General features: G+C 46.2%; 2 protein-coding genes across 6 annotated transcripts; both read left to right on the top strand.

Moving 5' to 3' along the window:
- Positions 1-139: 139 nt before the first annotated feature.
- mrm1 (mitochondrial rRNA methyltransferase 1 homolog) lies at positions 140-1,409 on the top strand (the record flags this gene model as incomplete). The annotated part of the gene is made up of 1 exon (XM_079756703.1): positions 140-1,409. The coding sequence occupies exon 1, from the start codon at positions 210-212 to the stop codon at positions 1,407-1,409; it is 1,200 nt and encodes a 399-aa protein (XP_079612829.1). The 5' UTR covers positions 140-209.
- A 482-nt stretch (positions 1,410-1,891) lies between these two features.
- Positions 1,892-18,761, top strand: fbrs (fibrosin). Of its 5 annotated transcripts, none has more exons than XM_079756697.1 (17): positions 1,892-3,654; positions 5,935-6,126; positions 7,644-7,679; positions 7,839-7,868; positions 8,073-8,121; positions 8,373-8,852; positions 10,054-10,346; positions 10,466-10,510; positions 12,190-12,276; positions 12,887-12,955; positions 13,188-13,226; positions 13,655-13,726; positions 14,044-14,197; positions 14,449-14,529; positions 14,981-15,064; positions 15,267-15,483; positions 15,653-18,761. In XM_079756697.1, exons 1-17 carry the CDS (start codon positions 3,352-3,354, stop codon positions 17,364-17,366), a joined length of 3,945 nt encoding a protein of 1,314 aa, XP_079612823.1. In that variant the 5' UTR covers positions 1,892-3,351; the 3' UTR covers positions 17,367-18,761. The 5 variants fall into 5 exon arrangements, with proteins under 5 accessions (XP_079612823.1, XP_079612821.1, XP_079612822.1 ...); XM_079756695.1 differs by having other exon boundaries at positions 12,872-12,955; XM_079756696.1 differs by having other exon boundaries at positions 12,178-12,276.
- Positions 18,762-19,220: the final 459 nt, after the last annotated feature.

Below are 19,220 nucleotides of genomic sequence, written 5' to 3'. Positions count from 1 at the left end.
AGGGAGTGCACATGTCATTAGTCATGGACGGGTATTATAATGCGAGGAATGGTTAGACACCGGTAGAAAAACACGTTTGTTAAAGCGCTAAGTGAACATGGGCAGCGTTATTTATTGAGCTTGCTGAAGGATAGTGGAAAGAGTGGACACGCAATTTTACAAATTGGTTCCTCCAGAAGGCCTTAATTCAATGACATCTAATTACAATCATGGGCTTGTGGAATATTGCGTGTCAACAACGATGGCTATCTAAGCACTGCTGTAACGTGCTCAAGTCTTCTTGGGGAAAGCAAGTGATTTGCCCTCAGTTTGCCCTTTACCATGTCGCAAGTAAACCTCTGTGTTCCAAGGACTGCGCCATACCACCTGTGCCAAAACGTAATGATGTGTGTAGCAAGAAGATTGTATCCAATGGGTCGCCGGGCCGCATGCGGTCTGAGGGTAAATATCAAAAGCATCGTGCCCAAAGTAAAGCTCTAAAGAATGGTAACCCGTTTGAGCGATCACCTCAAGAAGATCGCAGAGCACAAGATCTTCATAAGTTAAGTTTTGAAGACTTTACTGCCTATTCGGAAAAGCCAATACGTGGGAATGTAACAAGGGATGCCAAGGAAGAAAAAAACTATGATGTAGTTTTTGGTATTTCTCCATGTTTCTTGGCATTAACCATTGGAAGAAGAAAGCCCTTCCAACTTTTAGTGAAAGAGGGCGACGTTTCTCGCAGGACCTCTGTCATAAAGGTGTGTGAGGAGGCTCACAGACGAGGAGTGCAGATCAAACGAGTAACTAAAAAGCATCTGGACCGGATTTCTACTGGGCGTGTTCATCAAGGAGTATGTCTTCAGGCCAGTCCACTGAGTTATCTTACAGAGGAGACGGCCTTCCCATCGGTCAAAATAAGTGATATTCTACCACTTTGGCTTGTGCTGGATGGAATTCAAGATCCCATGAACTTTGGAGCAATTCTGCGCTCAGCTTATTTCCTTGGTGTAGACAGAGTGGTCACCGGTCTCCACAATAGCTGCCCATTGACACCAGTAGTGAGCAAGGCTAGTTCAGGTGCAATGGAAGTCATGGACATTTATTGCTATGAAAGCCTTGTGAAAATGCTGGAGTTGAAAGTATCACAGGGTTGGCATGTGGTTGGCACCATGGGAGCTCTAACAGAGGACTGTTCCACTGTGGTTACTCGCTGCTCGGATTTCCAGATGACCAAACCTACATTGTTGTTAATGGGTGGGGAGGGGGAGGGTATGTCACAAAAATTGTTGTCTCATTGTCAAACCATCCTAACCATCCCACCTTTTAGGCAACTGATCCCGGGTATAGAGTCTCTGAATGTGTCCGTAGCAACAGGCATTCTGCTGCACTCGCTGCTGTCACACAGGACTCTCGGGAGTGGGTCATGATGGACCACATAAGCAAGTTCCTACACAGGGATGATGCATATCTGTGGATTCTCAGTTCTAGTTATTTTTATCCATCCATGTTGTATAAATATTTAATGTTTATAAATCCTCATTGATGTAATGACAATTGTAAATTAAAGAAAAAAAAAACAAATACAGGAGTTGGGTATGTTTTTGAATTAATGTTTTGCAGAGTTGTAGGATGTATAATGTATCTCTGCAGCATTAAGTCAAGTTTATAAATTGAATCTAAGCAATTTATGTAATGCAGTACACAGTACATGCTGTTAGGGGAAATCATCAATCGTTAAGAGCCCACGAACGTCATTCGAGGTCTGATAAGATAATTTTCCTTATTTTACGTAAACACTGAGTTTGGCTAGTTTTAACAAATTCCACTTGGTGGCAGTATGCACCACATATGCTCACAAATTCATACTATCATGAGGGAGGAAGAAGAATCACGCACACAATGCACTGCACGGCTGACAGGGGTTGTGTCTGTACATTTTCGCGATACATTTTCCAATTATTCGGGATCTTTAAAGAGAGGCAGCACTGAAGTCGTACTGCTTTTCTAATTGTGTACTGGCAGACTGGATTAGGAATACGATACATTTCATGAAGACGTCGCCGAGTACCCTCAACTTCTTCTAAACATTGGATTACACAGTGAAGGCTGCATGTAGGAGTTGCCCAGCCCAATGAGGGCTTGGCCGACACCCTTGTGTATGGAACTCAAGACCGAGGCTTTGAAATGCGGGCCTTAAATATTTTCTTTATGATGGAGGTGGAAGGAAATCATTTTCTTGCGTGAAGAAGCGACAAGCCGGGTCTATTGGGCTGACCGGTTCTGATATAAACTTGCCGTTTTTCCCCCAAATTGTTGTTTTTGGATTAGCCTTCTAACTGCCCGTTCGGCTAGTTAGCGAGAGTGCTAACACTAACGCTACGTCTTTCTTTTGATGTGGTGCGAATCCGACCATTCGCATCGGCCTAGCATTTTGACAGTGGAGCCTGTCCACGCTGCTGCAAATCACCAATTAACGAGATTGCTCTTCTTCCTACCTGTATTTTCAAAACTGTCTCAAGAATAGTTTTATTCTTACGAAGTTTGCTGAATATATTGTTATCTCGGTGGTACAGACATGCTAAGGCTAATTGGCTAACAGGCAAAACACGAAGGGAACAACCTAATCCGAGGAGTCTGGACTGAACTGTCGGAACAACAGGATATTTCATTCTGGCAGGCGAGCTTTACTTGTTAGTTGGAGACAACCCAAACCACATCCTATCATTTACAATTCATGAAATCGCGTACCATGGTGGCTTTTTTCCTAGCGTCGGAGATCTGGGTTATTGGCCTCGCTAATTGGCTAACGTTAACGTTTGGCTAATTCCCTAAATTATTTTGTCAAAGCCGGGTGAAGTGGTGGAGTTTACAGAATAACGGGTGACATTTAATTATGCCGAGGTAAACGAAAACTAGATTTGAAAATATAACAACTGTTAATTTGTGTTGTTTTGTCAGTACGGCAGACTTTTCTTTTTGTTTACATACGTACATTTGGTTGTCGGCTGAAGTCCTTGCTCGCAAGCTAGCTAGCTAGCTAGCGTTAGCCTTCTACGAGACACAATCAGCCATGTCCTGACATTTCTGCATGTCATGAACATGTTATGAATTTCTCTATACCTTATTTTTCTTATTTGCATTATATTGAAATGACACACAAAATTCGGCGTAAGAAAGGCATCGATGCCGAAATACTGTTTTCAGAGGATTCTAAATAATAGACACTGGTACTATAAACGCCATTTTAAACAGAGGCTCCTCGGAGGGCCTGTGTGGTGGTGGTTCATTTGCGGTTTGGTGCCTTTGACCGGACCAGGACTTGAAATTAAGTGCCTTCGGACTGATTGGAAATAAAGGGTTCGTTTTAACATGGAGGGTCCGAGCCGAAGCAGTGGTTTCAGGCAGAGCCGACGGTCTCGTTCTCAGCGCGACAGGGAACGGCAGAGGAGAAGAGTCGACCTGGCTGAACAACGAGCCACATCCCTGTCCTCGGGCTCTGAACGTGAAGCTTGTGGAACAAACTCGGTTCTTGGTGCCGGTGGACGAGAATGCCGACCCGGATTTGGAAGACACAGGCCTCCTCGTCGGAGGAAAAGGGAATCGATGTCATGCGAGGAAGACCTCATCGATGGTTTCGCTATTGCGAGCTTCATCAGTTTCGAGGCCTTGGAGGTAAATTCACAAGCGATACACTGATGCACCTGATAGCACGCCAGTCTTGTAGGGTGCAATGTATTTTATTGGAGTTTACTAAAGATGACAGGAAATTGTGTGCAATGCAAACTTGATTTCCACCTAAGTCATTGGTGTTTGTTCAGGTAATTACCTACGGCGTTTTTTAAGCTGTTGCAGAGCACCCCTTTTATTATCTAGCCGTTCCTTTAGGGGGAAGACCAGTATTATATGCCGTTGAGGCAGCTGATGTCTCCGGCCTGCAATATTTCACGAAGTATTGTGCTTCAAGAGGGCCCACCGTGCACATGTTACCAGCGTCTGGTGCTCCCCTGGTTCAGTATAGTAACTGCACGCTGTACCCTTTTGCACAACTCTTGAACAGTTATTCCATTGTCTATTTAAATGTGCTAATAAGCTCATGTGCGGATTAAGTATGTAGCTATTTGTATTATATATATATATATATATATATATATATACACACACACCCACCCACCCACCCACCCAGGTATTTCGGTAAAATACATATTCTCCCTAAACAACCACACTTGGAGCTTGAAACATATAAGGGTTGTCACAGGCAGTTATTCAGTGATCTATATTATTTAAATGACCAAAAGCAAGCCCTGACAAGTTAATACAACTACACGGTTAAACCCAAACTATCCTCCACAAACTCTGCGACAGGCTCAGGAAGTCATTCTGCATGGCAGTTATCAACATAGGCGGCACTGATGCATCATTTGCCATGTGAAACAAATTCATAGCAGTGCAATCCTATGCAAATGAGCTGCAGTGTAGAGCAACATGCCAATAAAATAAGTGGTCTGAGTTCAGCACTTTAACGAGCGTTACCTGTCCTACTTAAGGGAACGTTGTTAATATTTAATTTTACCATAGCAAAGATACTTAAATTGCATGCATATTTAGCCAATTTCATACAAAAATATTTGTTTTCTGTGTTTCGTTCTTCATCATAAACTTGTGTATTAACATTTTAATAGTTGGCTTTCCGTGGGTAAACATTCATATACCTGTAGATAAAAGACAAAATATTCAAATCAAGGTTCTGTTTTCATCTACATTTTGCAAAGAAAAATTAGGACCAAAAAAGAAAGAGACAGCATCTTCTCTATTATTCATATTAATGCCAATGTATATTAATTAATCCTAGGGTTGAGTAGGAACTGCATTGTTCCATGCTATGCTCAGTAAAAAGTTCCTCACCACTGAGGCAACAAGTTGACCTATAAACTAGAACAAGAGATATATTTGTGATCTCTTGAATCTAAACCATTTTAAGACCTTGGCTAAATACTGTGTATTGAAACTGTGCCATTAGCCTTAGTTTATCAGCAAACATCAAAATAATCAGATTCATGAGATTTCATCATAAGACCCTTACCCGTTTAGAAAGATTTAAATAATGAACCAAAAAGAAGTAGTCCTGTACAGCCAAGTATGAAGTGTGATGCTTAGTCTAGTCACATTACATTCATATATATTGAAAGCCACAACAAAGGATTGGCATATTGTCAAGTTGGGTTTGTAATCAAATGCGGTATCAGGAATAAGGTTATTGCTTTAAGTATGTGTTACATTGATGACATTAAAGAAAAAAGAACTGCCCCAGTTGAAGTCAAATTGTTTTCTCCCAAACATTGAATATCCTTAAAGATTGGATAACTAATACCTTAAACATGGGCAATGGTGTTGTTTCATGATGTGTGTTGGTTGATAAGGTGTGTCTCAGTTGGTTACTTAGGAAAATCGAATGACATGTAACCAGACATGCCCGGCAAAACAAACCAATAAATGAATACTGTGTGGAGGAATGTCAAAAGGTTGTTTGGGAAAATGCCAAAGAAAATTGACAAAACCAATGCTCCTTTCTTTTCTGAAACCTTTGCATGTTCGGCCTTGAGAATTTATTAGTTTGAGACGTTTGAAAGTGTATTCAAAGAAAGAAAAGAGTATTTATATCTTTATTTTTTATTTTAGTATTTTCCCCTTTCATCATCAGGAAATATGACTACTCCCTCTAATAGAAGACAAGTGATCTCACTGACGCTGGAATTTCCCTTTTCACACATTGGCCATAGATCATTTCTCATCGTGCTTTCACCTTTTAGTCAGGTGTCACGCCATTAGTGAATTAATAAAGCCCATCCAAAAGGTCCACTTTGCACTACAACCATGTCAGGACTAAGTCTACCCCTAACAACCAGGCCTCCCTCTGTCCGATGACCCTCAACCCTCTCTGTCTCCTCTCCCCAGATGGACTGCTCTCTGAAGCCCACCCAGCGCGCCGCTATGCTGATGGGCAGAGGCAACAAGAGGAAGAGGAAGCGAGGGCCGGAGGAGAACGGTGGAGGGCCCCTCTCGGAGCCCGATGAAGGCGGCCCGCCCAGCTTCTCCCATAGTTGCTGGAGCACGAATAGAAAGAAGAGGAGAAAGACGGATGTAAAGGTGCTGCAACCACATCATATTGTTGAGAACCAGCATCTAGCTCATTATCTGTTCATCTGTTCTGTTCATATAGCTGGTTGTGTATGGGGTTCCATAGATCACACTATTATGTTTGCCATGTATGCAAGATTTCCATCCCACATATATGTGACATTGCACTAGTCAATGCTCTTGGTGTTATAAGGGTCTAGACATAACACTAATATGTAGTCTTAAGCAGCCTGGTTTGCTTCGTCATTGGTTCCTTCCTCTTACTTTTAACTGACTGCACATAATACATAATGATTGAGGTTGAGACTGATGTGACAGGAAATCAGATTGACAAAAATAATATACAAAAAAGCCTCAATGCTGTTCAAGATCAAGATCTTATGGCATCTTCTTAATGACATTTTTTAGTAGCTAGCTCTATGTGGCTTCTAAAATGCTAGATGAAATTACAAAGGTAAACAACTAATGGCTCACATGCTGGTGTAGAGCAAAGTGCCGGGGGACATCCCAACTTAATTAATGTGTGGAGAAAGTCTGTAGCAAAGCAATCGTAACATTATATTCATTCTTGTACACCTGGAAGTACAGCTAGATCTGTTTTTTTTTATCCCAAGTCACACGCAGGCCAAAAACAAACCTGGGTAAGCTAAGGCTAGAGCTAGAGAAGATGGCCAGGAGCATTGCAAGGGGATAGGGTGAAGCCTGGGGGTGACCATTGTGAAAACTCTCTCAATAATGGGAGAGATGGCCCGCAGCCTAATACTTTTGTTATTTTTTTCCAGGCGTATAAAGTGTGCTAAAGGCAGAATTAATGAAGGTTTATTCGACTCTACTTAGGAGCTCTACTTGCCATTCATAATACCTGTAGTGTTTGTCTTGCCTTGGTTTTAATCTGCTCTTACACAATGCATTAAAGCTAGAGTAGGCAATTTGGGGTATCCAGCCATCTAGATTCTGAAAATATCCATCTAAAGAAATCCAAAGACCCTCTCAAAAACCTGTGACTAGCTCTCTTACTTTAGCAGTAGGTCTGCCTAGCTAATGGAAGACTCCGGTCATGCGCATAAGTTCACGGTCAGATTGAGTGCATGTAGGTAGACAGACGGGAAACCCATCCAATCCTTTAATTCAGGCCAATTGAAATGATGGGACAGGCTCATTACAGGCCTGCGACTGCAGATACCGCACATTTTCCCTTTGTTAGCATTTGAGCATTTTGAACATCATGCATCATGATTTATTGATTCTTTCGGGGTGTAAAGAGAACTTGAAATATGACAAAATGGCTTCTAAAATATATTGCCTACCCTAGCTTTAAGAAAATGTAGAGATTAAAATTGTAAGAGTTTTACAAAATACTTTCCCTGCATTAGTTAACTAGGGATGCCAACCTGGAAGCTGCTCTTCAAAAGCCTTCTAATAATTGAATAATGCAAGCAGATAGGCATGTTTACCTGACTAAATGTTGTGCTTTACTTTGCTATAGGTTGTGACTTTAAAATTGTGACCTTGTATCCTTTTTACAGGGCGCCTCTGCACTCTCTTTGGAGACTGGCTACATTGTAAGTGTGTTTCTGCATTTTTTGTTGGTTTCATATTGATTTTCCGAGCCTGTGCTATCTCCTCCAGTGTTGTGATCATATTGTCAGAAATACCAATTAATGTTATGTATTGTATGGGTCATCATTAATTGTGCAATTCTTTCATTCTTTCTCTTTTAGTGTGACACTGAGAGTGATTCAGGAGATAAGGTGTGTATTCTATTTTGTATTTAATCTAATCTTTAATTGAATACATTTTAATTTAAGACATGTGTGTTAGGCTCTTAAAAGCAATACAATCCTTTAATTATTCCTGTGTTCAGTTGACAGAAGTTTGACCTAATAATGAGAAATTTGCTTTATTTTATTGACTTGCTATTTGGTATATTTGAACCTTGTTGTTATTTCTTGCAGGCCTCTGATGGTTACATGGACCCAGTGTTCACAGTCAGTACCAGGAAAGGTAAGACCAGGGAACTCTTCTTGCTTTAGTTTGTTCATCTGGGAGACTTTTGTCCATAATTTATTCAAGGGGAAGTAGCACTTTTACACAGTTTCCTTAGGCCTGCAGACACATCTCCAGTATTCAGTTTGTATGATAAGGATTCTTATAAAGTAGTTTTTAGTTTATATATTTCTAATTGGAATTAAACCCATGTTCCCAATGTAAGCTTAAGTATAACTAACAACCTGCACTGCACTGTTTTCCTCTAGTGATGGAGCCTACCCCTGTGAGCCTGGCCTCGTCCATGGGCAAGAATGGCCCCTCTTTGCCCCCCCGGTGTGGAGGCATCGCTCGCCTGATGGTGACCCCCAGGGTGTCGGGCCTGGAGCGCAGTCAAGAGAGGAGCCTGGAGCCCGTAGAGCCTATTTCTACTTCTTCTTCTACCTCTTCTGCCCCCTTCTCCTGCCTGAAGCCCCACATGGCGGTCCCATCCTCAGTCAACCGACCCAGTCAACGCAACGGCCTGCACAGCCGCCAAGGGCCCAGCCCTCCGCAGCCCAAACACAAACCCTCCCTCATGCGTCCGCCCACTCCTTCCACTAGTATGTCCATGCCCCTCATGAGGGTCCCTGGATCGTCGGGGCCTATGCGGCCCCCGTCGCGAGCCGGCTCTGGGGCCCTGTACACCTCCCCTGGCCTTCCTCCTCCTCCGCCTCTCACACAAGTGTCTGCACATGCTAATGCCACAGGTAGGAGCCCCTGGGTCTCTCTATTCCACTCCCTACTCTGCAATGCTGTTAACTGTTCTTCACCAGATGATTCCTATATATGCTATTGCTTCATTGTTCTTTCTAATGTTGAGCTTGGAAAAACCGAGAAGGGACCTGAAAGGCAAAGCTATATGCCAGGCTACACGCCAGGCTTTACAGAATATTTTATTTGTTTAGAGAACCTGAGTTAGCTGCTGGTGAAATATCACCAAAATGCGCGATGTGTTTGGATTAGCATGTTTGGCATTGCAACAACATTCTGAGTACGATATGATGTCCTGCTTGCCAATGTACACATTCAGAGTAGCCCATCAGAAAGAGATACGTGATCACCAGTGTTGTGAGAAAATGTTGTTTAAAATATAACATTGTTATACTCACCACGGTGCTGCCTTGTAGTCCCCCCCCCCCCCAGGTTCCCCAATCTGCTGTAACAGGTAGCACTGAGTGTGTGGGCCTCGGTCCTCACTCTGCTCTAACAGGAGGAGAACTGAGTGTGTTGAAGCACTGGCCTGGGCATAGTGTGAGCTTTGGTGATTCAGAGGGCATGTATCTAAGGCACCGCTTGGGTGCCAAACACAAAAGTAGTAAGAGGAACAACAACATTGGCGGTTCATTTTCAAGGAAAGCTGTTTCACTAAGCAGAAACGGGCGGAGCGACACATTTTGAAATGGGCCCCTATAGTTTGGCAGAAACCATTCTCTGCATTGTCTTGAAAGGTAGCGTTGGAGTGAGATGAGGCTATACAGCCGGCTAGCGTATGCCTTGCATCTAGGTGACGGTTCATGTGTGGGCAGAGAACTGTGAAGTTTTAACAGGAAAGGAAACACCAACCGGCCTGAATGTGCTGTCCATCATATTTTGTGGTCAAGGTGCTTAAAATAGAGCTGTGTTTTAGACTGTGCACTCCAGTGCCACTCTGCCTGGCATGAATGAAGCGCATTCCAGATTTTAATGAGTTGCATATTGTACCATGATTTACCAGTAGCATAGTTAAAATCTGGCTAAAGATTAAAAATAATTGTCTTTTTGTTTTTATTTGAACCATCTGGTTTTAAGCACTGAAAGAGTCCAACCTGTGCACTTTGTGCTGTGAAAGTCTGCTAACTGTATGATAGACCGCCATAGTGTTTCGTAATGGATGAAGTGGCTAACCGTACAATGGCTTTCTCTCTACAGATCAGGAACTGCTGCGTCTCAACTCCCGCTTCATGGCCTCGCAGGAGCGTGACGGCCGCCGCAGCGCCCCCGGCTCCGAGGGCAACGCCGTGGGCGCCGCCGGCCGCTCCACGCCGGGCGGGCCGCCCACCTCCAGCTCGTCGGCCAGCTCCTCCGGCAGGACGTCCCAGAACCAGCCCAGCATCCCGCCCCTCAACTTCCAGATCCATCAGCACAACCATCAGCACCAACACACGCACACGCACCAACACTTCACGCCCTTCCTGCACCCGACGGCCACCGCGCCGCCACTGGTGAGGAGAACCTTCCTGTTGGCTCCTGGGGCTCTGAGCCAGGCTGGCACAAAGGTCCAGTTGGTTGTATTATGGTGGTTCTCTTTAACCAAAAACATTCCTTTGTCTCTCTTTTTTAGTTTGATAAATATCCTGGCAAGATGGAGGGCTTGTACCGACACACTGTGAGTATTTTGTCAGTATTTTATGTTGTTATGAGGATTAGGGCGGCACAGTGGTTAGCACTGCTGCCTCACACCGAGAAGGTCCTGGGTTTGGGGGGGGGGGGGGGGGTTCACTTCCCCAAAACATGGAAGTGAACACTCCATAAGAAAGGCAAGGGCACTACATCTTGGTTAACACTCCTTTCCTGCCTATTAGCAAGGCCAGGGTACCACACCTGGCCTTGGAGTGTTAACACCTGGAGTTGGTTCCAGGGTGCTACCCTGTGAGAATGCCCACTGCTCCTAGCTCCAAGTTAATGGTCCCATGGCATGAAAATCGCACTTTATGAGGTTTTCTAACATAAATATGAGTTCCCCTAGCCGGCCTATGTCCTCCCAGTGACTAAAACTTGCGTTCGGTGTAAAATAAGCACTAGGTGTTCTGCTCGCCTTTGAAAAACGGAGGCTCAAGCGCGCTGATTTGGAATGTGGTCCCATATGTCGTCCTAAAGGATCTAAGCTCCTCCCCTTTCTCTGCCTTGCCCGCCCAGAGAATTTGGCCCGCCAATGAGACACGACCGTGCGAGCTCCATGTGTTTGTGTGTGATTAAACACACTGTATCGCAAGTGTTTGCTGTTTGTGTTATGGCGCATAACACCTCGGTTCTTTGACGTCTCTTGTATTTCCACAACGAGACTGTAGTTGGGGTTATCTCAGCCATGGTTGAGAAGGAATTGGGGGGAAAGGAACTTTGGCTTTGACTCCCTGAAGTACATGAACTGCGACATGCTGCCTGCCGCCGGTTGCCGCGAGGCACCACCGCCCGGCAGCGGACAGCAGGCAGCGCGCGGTTCAGTCTACTTCAGATTGATGTGGACGTGGAAGAACCAGAGACGTCGGAGAACCCGACACGGTCTTTTGAGATTCATAATATCGTATGGAGGCTCACAACTTTTGACCGTTATAATATATATTATATGATAGCTATCTATGTATAATATGATATTATTTAGATATAGAACTCCAGGACCCCCGTGTGTTCTAGAATATTTAGAGCACGGCTAAAGGCTGTGTGCGCCTCGCCATTGCGATACATCCACAGTAAAAAGCACATGGTACCGTGGCTGTCAGCTGCTCAGGGCCACACCCCCACCCTCCTCCTTGACCCGCCTCTCTCCTCCTCATTTGCATTAAAGCTACAGACACAGAAACGGCGCATTTGGGGAAAGCTCAATGTACGACTGGCTCGTAGTGGCTGTAATTCTGCACCACGGCTGAATTTCTGGAACGTCTTCAACTACTGTGTTTGGTGCATACTAATATCTATATTAAGGCATCCATAAAGTAGCATGCCATGGGACCTTTAAGGGTGGGTTATAGCAGGGGAGTTTCCCATGGGATTATTTCAAGTATCATTATGATGAAGTACCAGGGATAACAAATCAAATCCAGACTCAAATCGTTTTATGTAGAAATCGCTCGTATATAAAAATAAAAAACATCAATGGCAGTCATACTTAAAAATCAAGGCAAGCTACCCTATATACAACAGAATACATCTGTTTAGAATTACGGGGTTTAAAGTAACCAGCGCATAAGCCCTACTGCCCTACTATAAAGCCAGCGGGATAGGTGTAGCCTGCTGGTGACTAAGTCATGTTTCTGTGTGTGCTTGTGGCTGATGTAGTTCTTCCCACAGTACCCCCCTCCCTCAGTCCCTGGCATTCAGCCCGTCATTCCCCCCACCGGACCCTTCAGCTCCCTGCAGGGAGCCTTCCAGCCAAAGGTAAGTAGGACTGTCCTGTCCTCCTGGAAATCACAAGCGTTCTTTATCAATGAGGAAGTATGCCGTCAGATCAGTCTGCCCCTTCGGTCACTTGACAAGGCCATTGCAGATCTGAGAGTAGAACGCATCCACACCAAGCATGAAAGTATGTATGAAAATATTATTAAGGGAATTCCCAGTTTATTGATAAGCATCTGATCATCACATTTCATTGAGAGGTGGTCAAAGGCACCTACTGCAACTTCGCCAACCACTAACCTACCTGACCACATTCCAAGATGTGTTTTCTCTGTGTATCAGAGTGGCACACACATCATTTATCCTTCAACAACGCCTTGGATACCCTGTTTGACCATGTTTAGTTGAGTCGCGCAGTGAAAACCCTTCTTGAAGTAAACTTCTAGAATCATTAACATGAATAGCAGTGAGTCTGTGTGACCAACTTGATACATGGTCACTGCTAGTTATTTATAGCCAGCCGCTTCATTAGACTGTCAAGTATTGTTCCATTGGATGCCCTAAACGTATGTTGGGGATACGTGTAGGCTGCCTGGCCGACGGTGCTGTGCTGATGTTGTTGTGCTGTTCTTGACAGCCTCTCGTCCCTCAGGGAACCGGTCCTGAGCTGACTGCCCGGCTAGGGGTGGTGCCACACCACCTGCAGCCCAAAGACCCCAGGGTGAGGATGACCTCTATATCCTATGTACTCGCACGGGAATGTGGCCCTCTATCATGTTTACATATGGAGGTTGTCCTATGAGTTACTTGTCTTGATCCGAGACCAGTATCTCTTAATCTGAGTCTTGGCGCTAATGATGTGCACCGAGATGTGCTCAGTCGCTACATAAACATAAGAAGGGAAATGGTATGAAACTTGTTTAAGTGTTTTTTACGGTTCTGTTCTCTCGTAGCTAACTGAACCATTTGGGACATCGTTGAAAGTCAGTAATGTAAGCAAAAGATGGACACTTGAAATCCCGAGACATCCCTTCAGTCCTGGGGTCACCATTTCACCCACTCTTTGAACTAACCCTGTTCCTTATCGTTCTGATCGACTAATGCTCGTCTAATCAATGCCTTTGCACACCATATTGGGTCTTTCTGTAGAACTAGAGTTCACGTCTATCTTTGTTTCCTCTGCTATGGCTTTGCTTGTACGTCTCCTTGTCTACTCTTTATGCTGATGCCACTGTCTCTTTTTCTACGAATAACATTCATTGAACGGACCTAGTATGTTCACGTTAGCAAAACCCGAAAACTAATTGCAATGCTTAACCCTGATCATTTGCACCGACTTGGTGTACAAAGACTTCTAGCATGTCTTTAAATGGCACATCCACTCAAGCTCCACGTAACGCTTGGCCTTCGTCTTTTGCAGAAACCGGGAAAATGGTGTGCTATGCATGTTCACGTGGCCTGGATGATCCTAAGCCATCAGAAGAAGGTGAAGGTAGGCTGTCCAATGAAAACAAATGTTATAAAACGTAACATTTATGTAATGAAGATTGAGGTAATTGCATTGTTCTTTTGCTAGTAGACTTTCTTATAGCCTAAATCTTAACCAGCATCCAATTGGAAGCAAACTGTGCATATTTCATAAAGCTTTTAATTTAGGACTTTTTGACCAGATCTGTCGGAATTATTCCACATGATAAGCTTACGCCAGGGTCCTCGTTGATTTTACTTTTTTCTTACAATTTGTTCAATTGGGTAAGATATCCATGATGTCCATGATTTGTCCTAAGTCACCTCCTTCCTTTGTGTCAGCTGATGCAGGCTGATCCTCACAAACTGGACTTCCGTAATGAGCTGTTGCCCCGCATGCCTGGAGCCGGGGGCCTGGGCCCTCTGGGGCCCATGGGAGGAGGCCTTCCTCCGACACATGACCTCACCAGACCTGCCAGTCTGTTCACCGTAGCAGGTGTGTGTATGTGCGCACAGCTAAGTGTTTTTGGGAGTAGAAGGCAGTGAATAGCTTTGGTTATTGTGGTCTTTTTTGTTTTCTTTGCACACTGAATACTTTTCAGTAGTTATTAGAAATGTGAGAAATTTTTGCTAATCCTTTACCCACCGTCATGCACTATTAATTGTGTGTTTGCATCTCTGTTGGCTGTCTTAATGAATGAGGTCAGGTTTAAGAAAATCATATGTCCCTCCTTTCCTGGTGCCCAGGTGGAGTCCATCAGTCCTCGAGTCCTTTCATCCCTCCATCAACGCCTCACTCGTCTTTCCTCAATCCAGTTGCACACCTGGGTATGCTCGACCGCCAAAAGACACGTCAGTGGACAGTATCCGTGACCATATCTGTCACTTTGATTCACCCCATACGGCTTTGATTTCTTCTACATGCCTTTTCTGTTTTGAAGCAAAAAACGTTCCTGTATTGTTTATTCCTAACAACTATAACAATTAGTTAAACAGTTAAGATAAAATAGGAACACTAACGTCAACTTGGATAAAATATACACTTGGTTGTTGTTCTCAAGTGCATTAGATGCCTCACATGCTTCAAAAGGATTATCCTCTTTCTAATATGTTGGGAAGGCTAAGGCCTATAATTCATTTTCTTTTGCTGCTGTTAATCATGGGATGATAAACCAGTTCATGGTGTGTGTATTTAACATATTGACTTGTGCTGCTGTTAAAATCCCATTCTAAATCAGTGGATTATAAACCAGTTGCTTATGGTGTGTGTATGTTTCAGATCCATATGGCCGCTCACCACCTTTTACTCCACTGGGAGCGCTAGGCTCTGGAGCCTTTGGAGGACTTGGTAGCCCAACACTGGGTCAGTCTAGCACTACTACCGCCTTGATAGACACCTATTTATCTTCCAGACCCATAGATAGACAAGCTCTTCCAGTATCTTTCAGCCCCCCTGCCCTGTAGGCCGTCTCCTCTTTCTAGTTTTGCACATGAGAATGTAAAACGGCCGGGGATAAGTAAGAGCAAGGTCCTCGTACTGAGACCTGGTTTTGGTTTCCCTGCAGGTGGCTCGGTTTTCGGCCACAAGGACTCTCCAGCCAGTGTGGTCAGCAGCATGTCCAACCCTAACCATCACGACCCGTGGAACCGCCTGCACGGCGGGCCGCCCGGGTTCCCCGGGGGTCCCAGCTGGGCCAAGGGGGCGGAGAAGCGGGACGAGAGGGACCGAGGGAAGGAGCTGGACAGGAGAGACGTCCCTCACATCAAGGATGAGAAAGACAGGTGTGCAAAGCTATATGTGCTGCCTTTTACCTTCCATGCACTTTAGGATTTACAATGTAACTTTTAAATAGCTCTATTGAAAGACTTATTTCTTCAATCAGGATTAATAATGGAAAGACATGTGCTTTGTGAAACAATGCTGTACTCATGCGGACACTTTGTGTTGCAGAGACAACATGCTGTATGGCCGGCAGCCTGTGAGGATGTCCCCCGTCGCCCCCCCCTTCAAACCCCGCAGCAGCACCCCGGTGTCCCACCTCAACGGTCACGGCAGCGGGCTGGGGGGCGGCGGCGGGCCCATCGAGGAGCTGGCACGCAGCCTCAACCGAGAGCGGGACGGGGACAAGAGGTCCCCCATGCAGATGATGTCTTCGAGGGGGCCGCCGCTCGGCCCCTCCTCCCTAGTGTCGGACCAAGAGCGGCCCAGGTCTTCCTCGTCCTCCGTACTCACCACTCCCCCACCCTCCAACCGCTCGGCCCCCTCCCCCTTGGACCTGTACCCCCGTGGCCCCCAGCACCCCGTGGGACACGGCCACCACGGCGAGCACCCCCACGGCTCCTCCCAAAGAGACAACCATCCATCTTCCTCCTCCGGGTCGGCCGCCGGCCCCAACATGAGCCTCGGCAAGAAGCCTGACCGGACCCCCACGCCCGTCTCCAAACACCCCTTCTCCATGGCCCCCGGGAAGAAGGCCGATCGGACCCCCACGCCCGTGTCCAAACACCCCCTGCTACTTCCACCCGTCAAAGTCAAAGAGGAGCGCAAAGAGGAGCCGGAGCACATACCCATCACCCTGCACCAGCCTCCATCCCACGGCCACCCCCACGGCCACGGCCACGGACACCCCCACGGATTTGAGCGTCCAAACAGCCGCACCCACCAGCCCAACTCGGGTTCCTCTTCGTCCATGTCCCTCACTCCGACCCCGGGGGTTCCCCTCCCCACGCAACACCCTCCTCCCCACCACCACCACCTGTCTCTGCTGGAGCACTCCAGGGCCATCGAGGCCTACCTGGGGAGCGCCGCCGGAGCCGGGGGCCTGGTGATGGGTCCAGGGGGGGAACGCTTTACCCACGGCCCGCCTCAGGGTCCGTCGCAGAACCCGCACACTTTCACCTGGGACCCCTGGCGGGAGCTGGCCGCCCAGCAACAGCAGCACCAGCGCAGGGAGGCCATGGCCATGCGCTCGGACCCCCACCTGGCCCTGCGCTCGGACCCGCACCTCGCCCTGCGGTCGGACCCCCACCTGGCACGCCTCCTCCAGCACCAACACGCTCAGCGCTTCCTGGAGGCGGAGCGGGCTGCGGCCGTGGCGGCGGCGGCGGCGGCAAACCCTCACCACCCTCAGACATCTACCTCTTCCGCCTCCGTTCGCCAGGAGTTCAGCCTCATGGCCCACCACTTTGACCGGCCCCCCCAGCTGGGGCCTCCGGGCGGCGGGCTGATGGACGAGGAGCAGCGAGCCCAGATCCTGAGGGAAGACTTTGAGCGAGCGCGGTACTTTGGCATGCACCCGCACTCCCACCCGCACCTCTCCGCCGGCGGCCACCTCCAAAGCCAGTCCCACGCCGCCACCGCCGCCCACCTGGAGCAGCTGCACCCGGGCCTCCTGGCCCACCCGCTCTCCCACGGGGGCCCCGCCGGCCCCCAGCACCACCCGGGCCTCTACTCGCGCCTCGGGCAGCTCCACCCGCACCACATGTCCAACGGCATCCTGACCAAGACCCCCGCCGGTCTGGTCGGGGCGCTGTCGGTGGGCGCGCCGCCGCCCCTCATTCCCTCGGTGACGAGCCGGTCGTCAACGCCCCCCCGCGGCTCCAGAATGGGGGGGCCGGGCGAGATGACTCTGTACAGCACCCATAAAGACGGGGAGTCCAGATAGTACAGGCACAACACTGGAGATCAAGGGAAACATAAGGATCACTGTGCTGCTCTCAACCTGCCCCCCCCCACCTCCCTCCCCATCCTCTGTAGTCGTCCCTGGCGACGGGCTTCTGCAACGCCCGGCCTGCCCAGACCCACAACCAAACACGGGTCCAGTCGCAACCGAGCGGCCGCACTGGGTCCCGGGAGGGGACATGTGACACTCAGAATGACATGGAATAATATCCCCCTCCCAATAGTTCTATCAGTGCAATTTAAAGGTACATGTTTTCTGTGCATCCTTGTGTATTTTTATTTTATAGGCTGTTCCTTAATACAGTAGTTATTCTAGCTATATGACGAGGCAGTTTTGTTCTTTCGACAGGTAAATCTCATGTTCCATGCTTTATTAAGCAAGCCTTTTCCTGTTGGATTAAAACAATTATTTCTTCCAGAGGGGTGTGCACTTTCAGAACACATGAAGGGTTACTCCTTTTCTTGTTTAAACTCTACGGGATGTTCTAAATCCCTCCTCTACATAAATCATAATCCTGTGTTTCGGATGATGCCTTACAAAATACATTGGTAATGGGATGTTTGGTTTTAAGTCTTTTGTCTCATCATTGTAAAGACAAATTACTCTTGAAATGTTTGAATTAACAAAGTTCAGTGCACATCTGTACCTTCTCTGCCTCACCCTGCAAAATACACACCCTGAACTTGACCACTTCTGTGATTGAAGCTCCTCCACCCTGTTTTCAAGGACGAACATGTCGTTGCATTGTGTGGGTGCACACAATATGTTGGGACTTCCAGTAACTGTTTCCCCACTCCTCTAATTTGGTATATGGCCAGGACCAGATTATAGTAGTATAGTGAAAATGCCTTTGTAATTATTATTCTCAACATTAATTATCTTCTATAATAATAATATTAAATATATTCACTGTTATGTTATTCGTCATTGTTTCAGGTATCAATCAGTACCCTCTCCTGAGGTAGTCCTAAGTAATTAAAGTATCATGCAAATAGCTCGTCTCCACAGAAAAATGAACTGCTCGTGAACGGTTAGCCAGAACCACACTGACCTCTTCAAGGATCTCATGGCTATTGTGTGAGGAGGAAGGTCTGCCTGTGTCGTTGGTTGTGTGTTACATTACATTTGGGACTTGGAGGCTTTTATGTGAATAGCAAGAGATGTTTCGTTCACAAAGATAAGTTATATACATTGGAAAAGTTGGGACACCTGCGTCAAGGACAGAAATGTAAGGTCTTCTGTCAAAAGGCAACTGGACTGGGTATACTGAGAGGAGGAAAGACAATGGGTCAATTATTTTAATATGACCATTTTATACCTTTCAAATCCCCTCCCCTAGAGACCACATATATTAATTATTAAATGAATTGTTGTTTACTGAGTTGTGTGGGTCTTATTTTGTTTGGAATTGAAATATAATGTATGGCGAAATGATCTGATATAATTTTCTATCTATTTTAATTCACATGCATCACATGACAACATTAGGGGGTAATACAATTACAAATGTGCATTGCATAGAAAGTTCTATGCTAAAAAGTGTACACACTTAATCCATGAAAAGCACTGTTAACGGTACAATAGGTAAAACCTTCCATAGCCTGTAAACCGGACAACCATTACCTCGTCACCACGTCCACAAATAAACACCGATAAAACGGTACGGATAAACCACTTGTGTCAATTTCCAATATATGACCGATATGGTTGTTCTTTATAAATAGTGAAAATATAAGGAAGTATATTATAACGCGAATACCAGGATGCATATTAGTAGGCTGTGTATCAAATCTGACATGCATAGAGTAGGCCTAACTACAGGAATATATTTGAGTT

The sequence above is a fragment of the Pollachius pollachius genome, assembly GCF_949987615.1.
Source record: "Pollachius pollachius genome assembly, chromosome: 19".
Lineage (NCBI taxonomy): Eukaryota > Metazoa > Chordata > Actinopteri > Gadiformes > Gadidae > Pollachius > Pollachius pollachius.
This window is presented reverse-complemented; position numbering and strand designations above follow the sequence as displayed.

Coding starts and splice junctions, on each gene's coding strand:
- fbrs (XM_079756694.1), top strand. CDS start 3,352: ATGGAGGGTCCGAGCCGAAGCAGTGGTTTCAGGCAGAGCCGACGGTCT. Junction 10,347..10,465: donor CGGCCACCGCGCCGCCACTG/GTGAGGAGAACC, acceptor TCTCTTTTTTAG/TTTGATAAATATCCTGGCAA. Junction 10,511..12,177: donor AGGGCTTGTACCGACACACT/GTGAGTATTTTG, acceptor TGGCTGATGTAG/TTCTTCCCACAGTACCCCCC.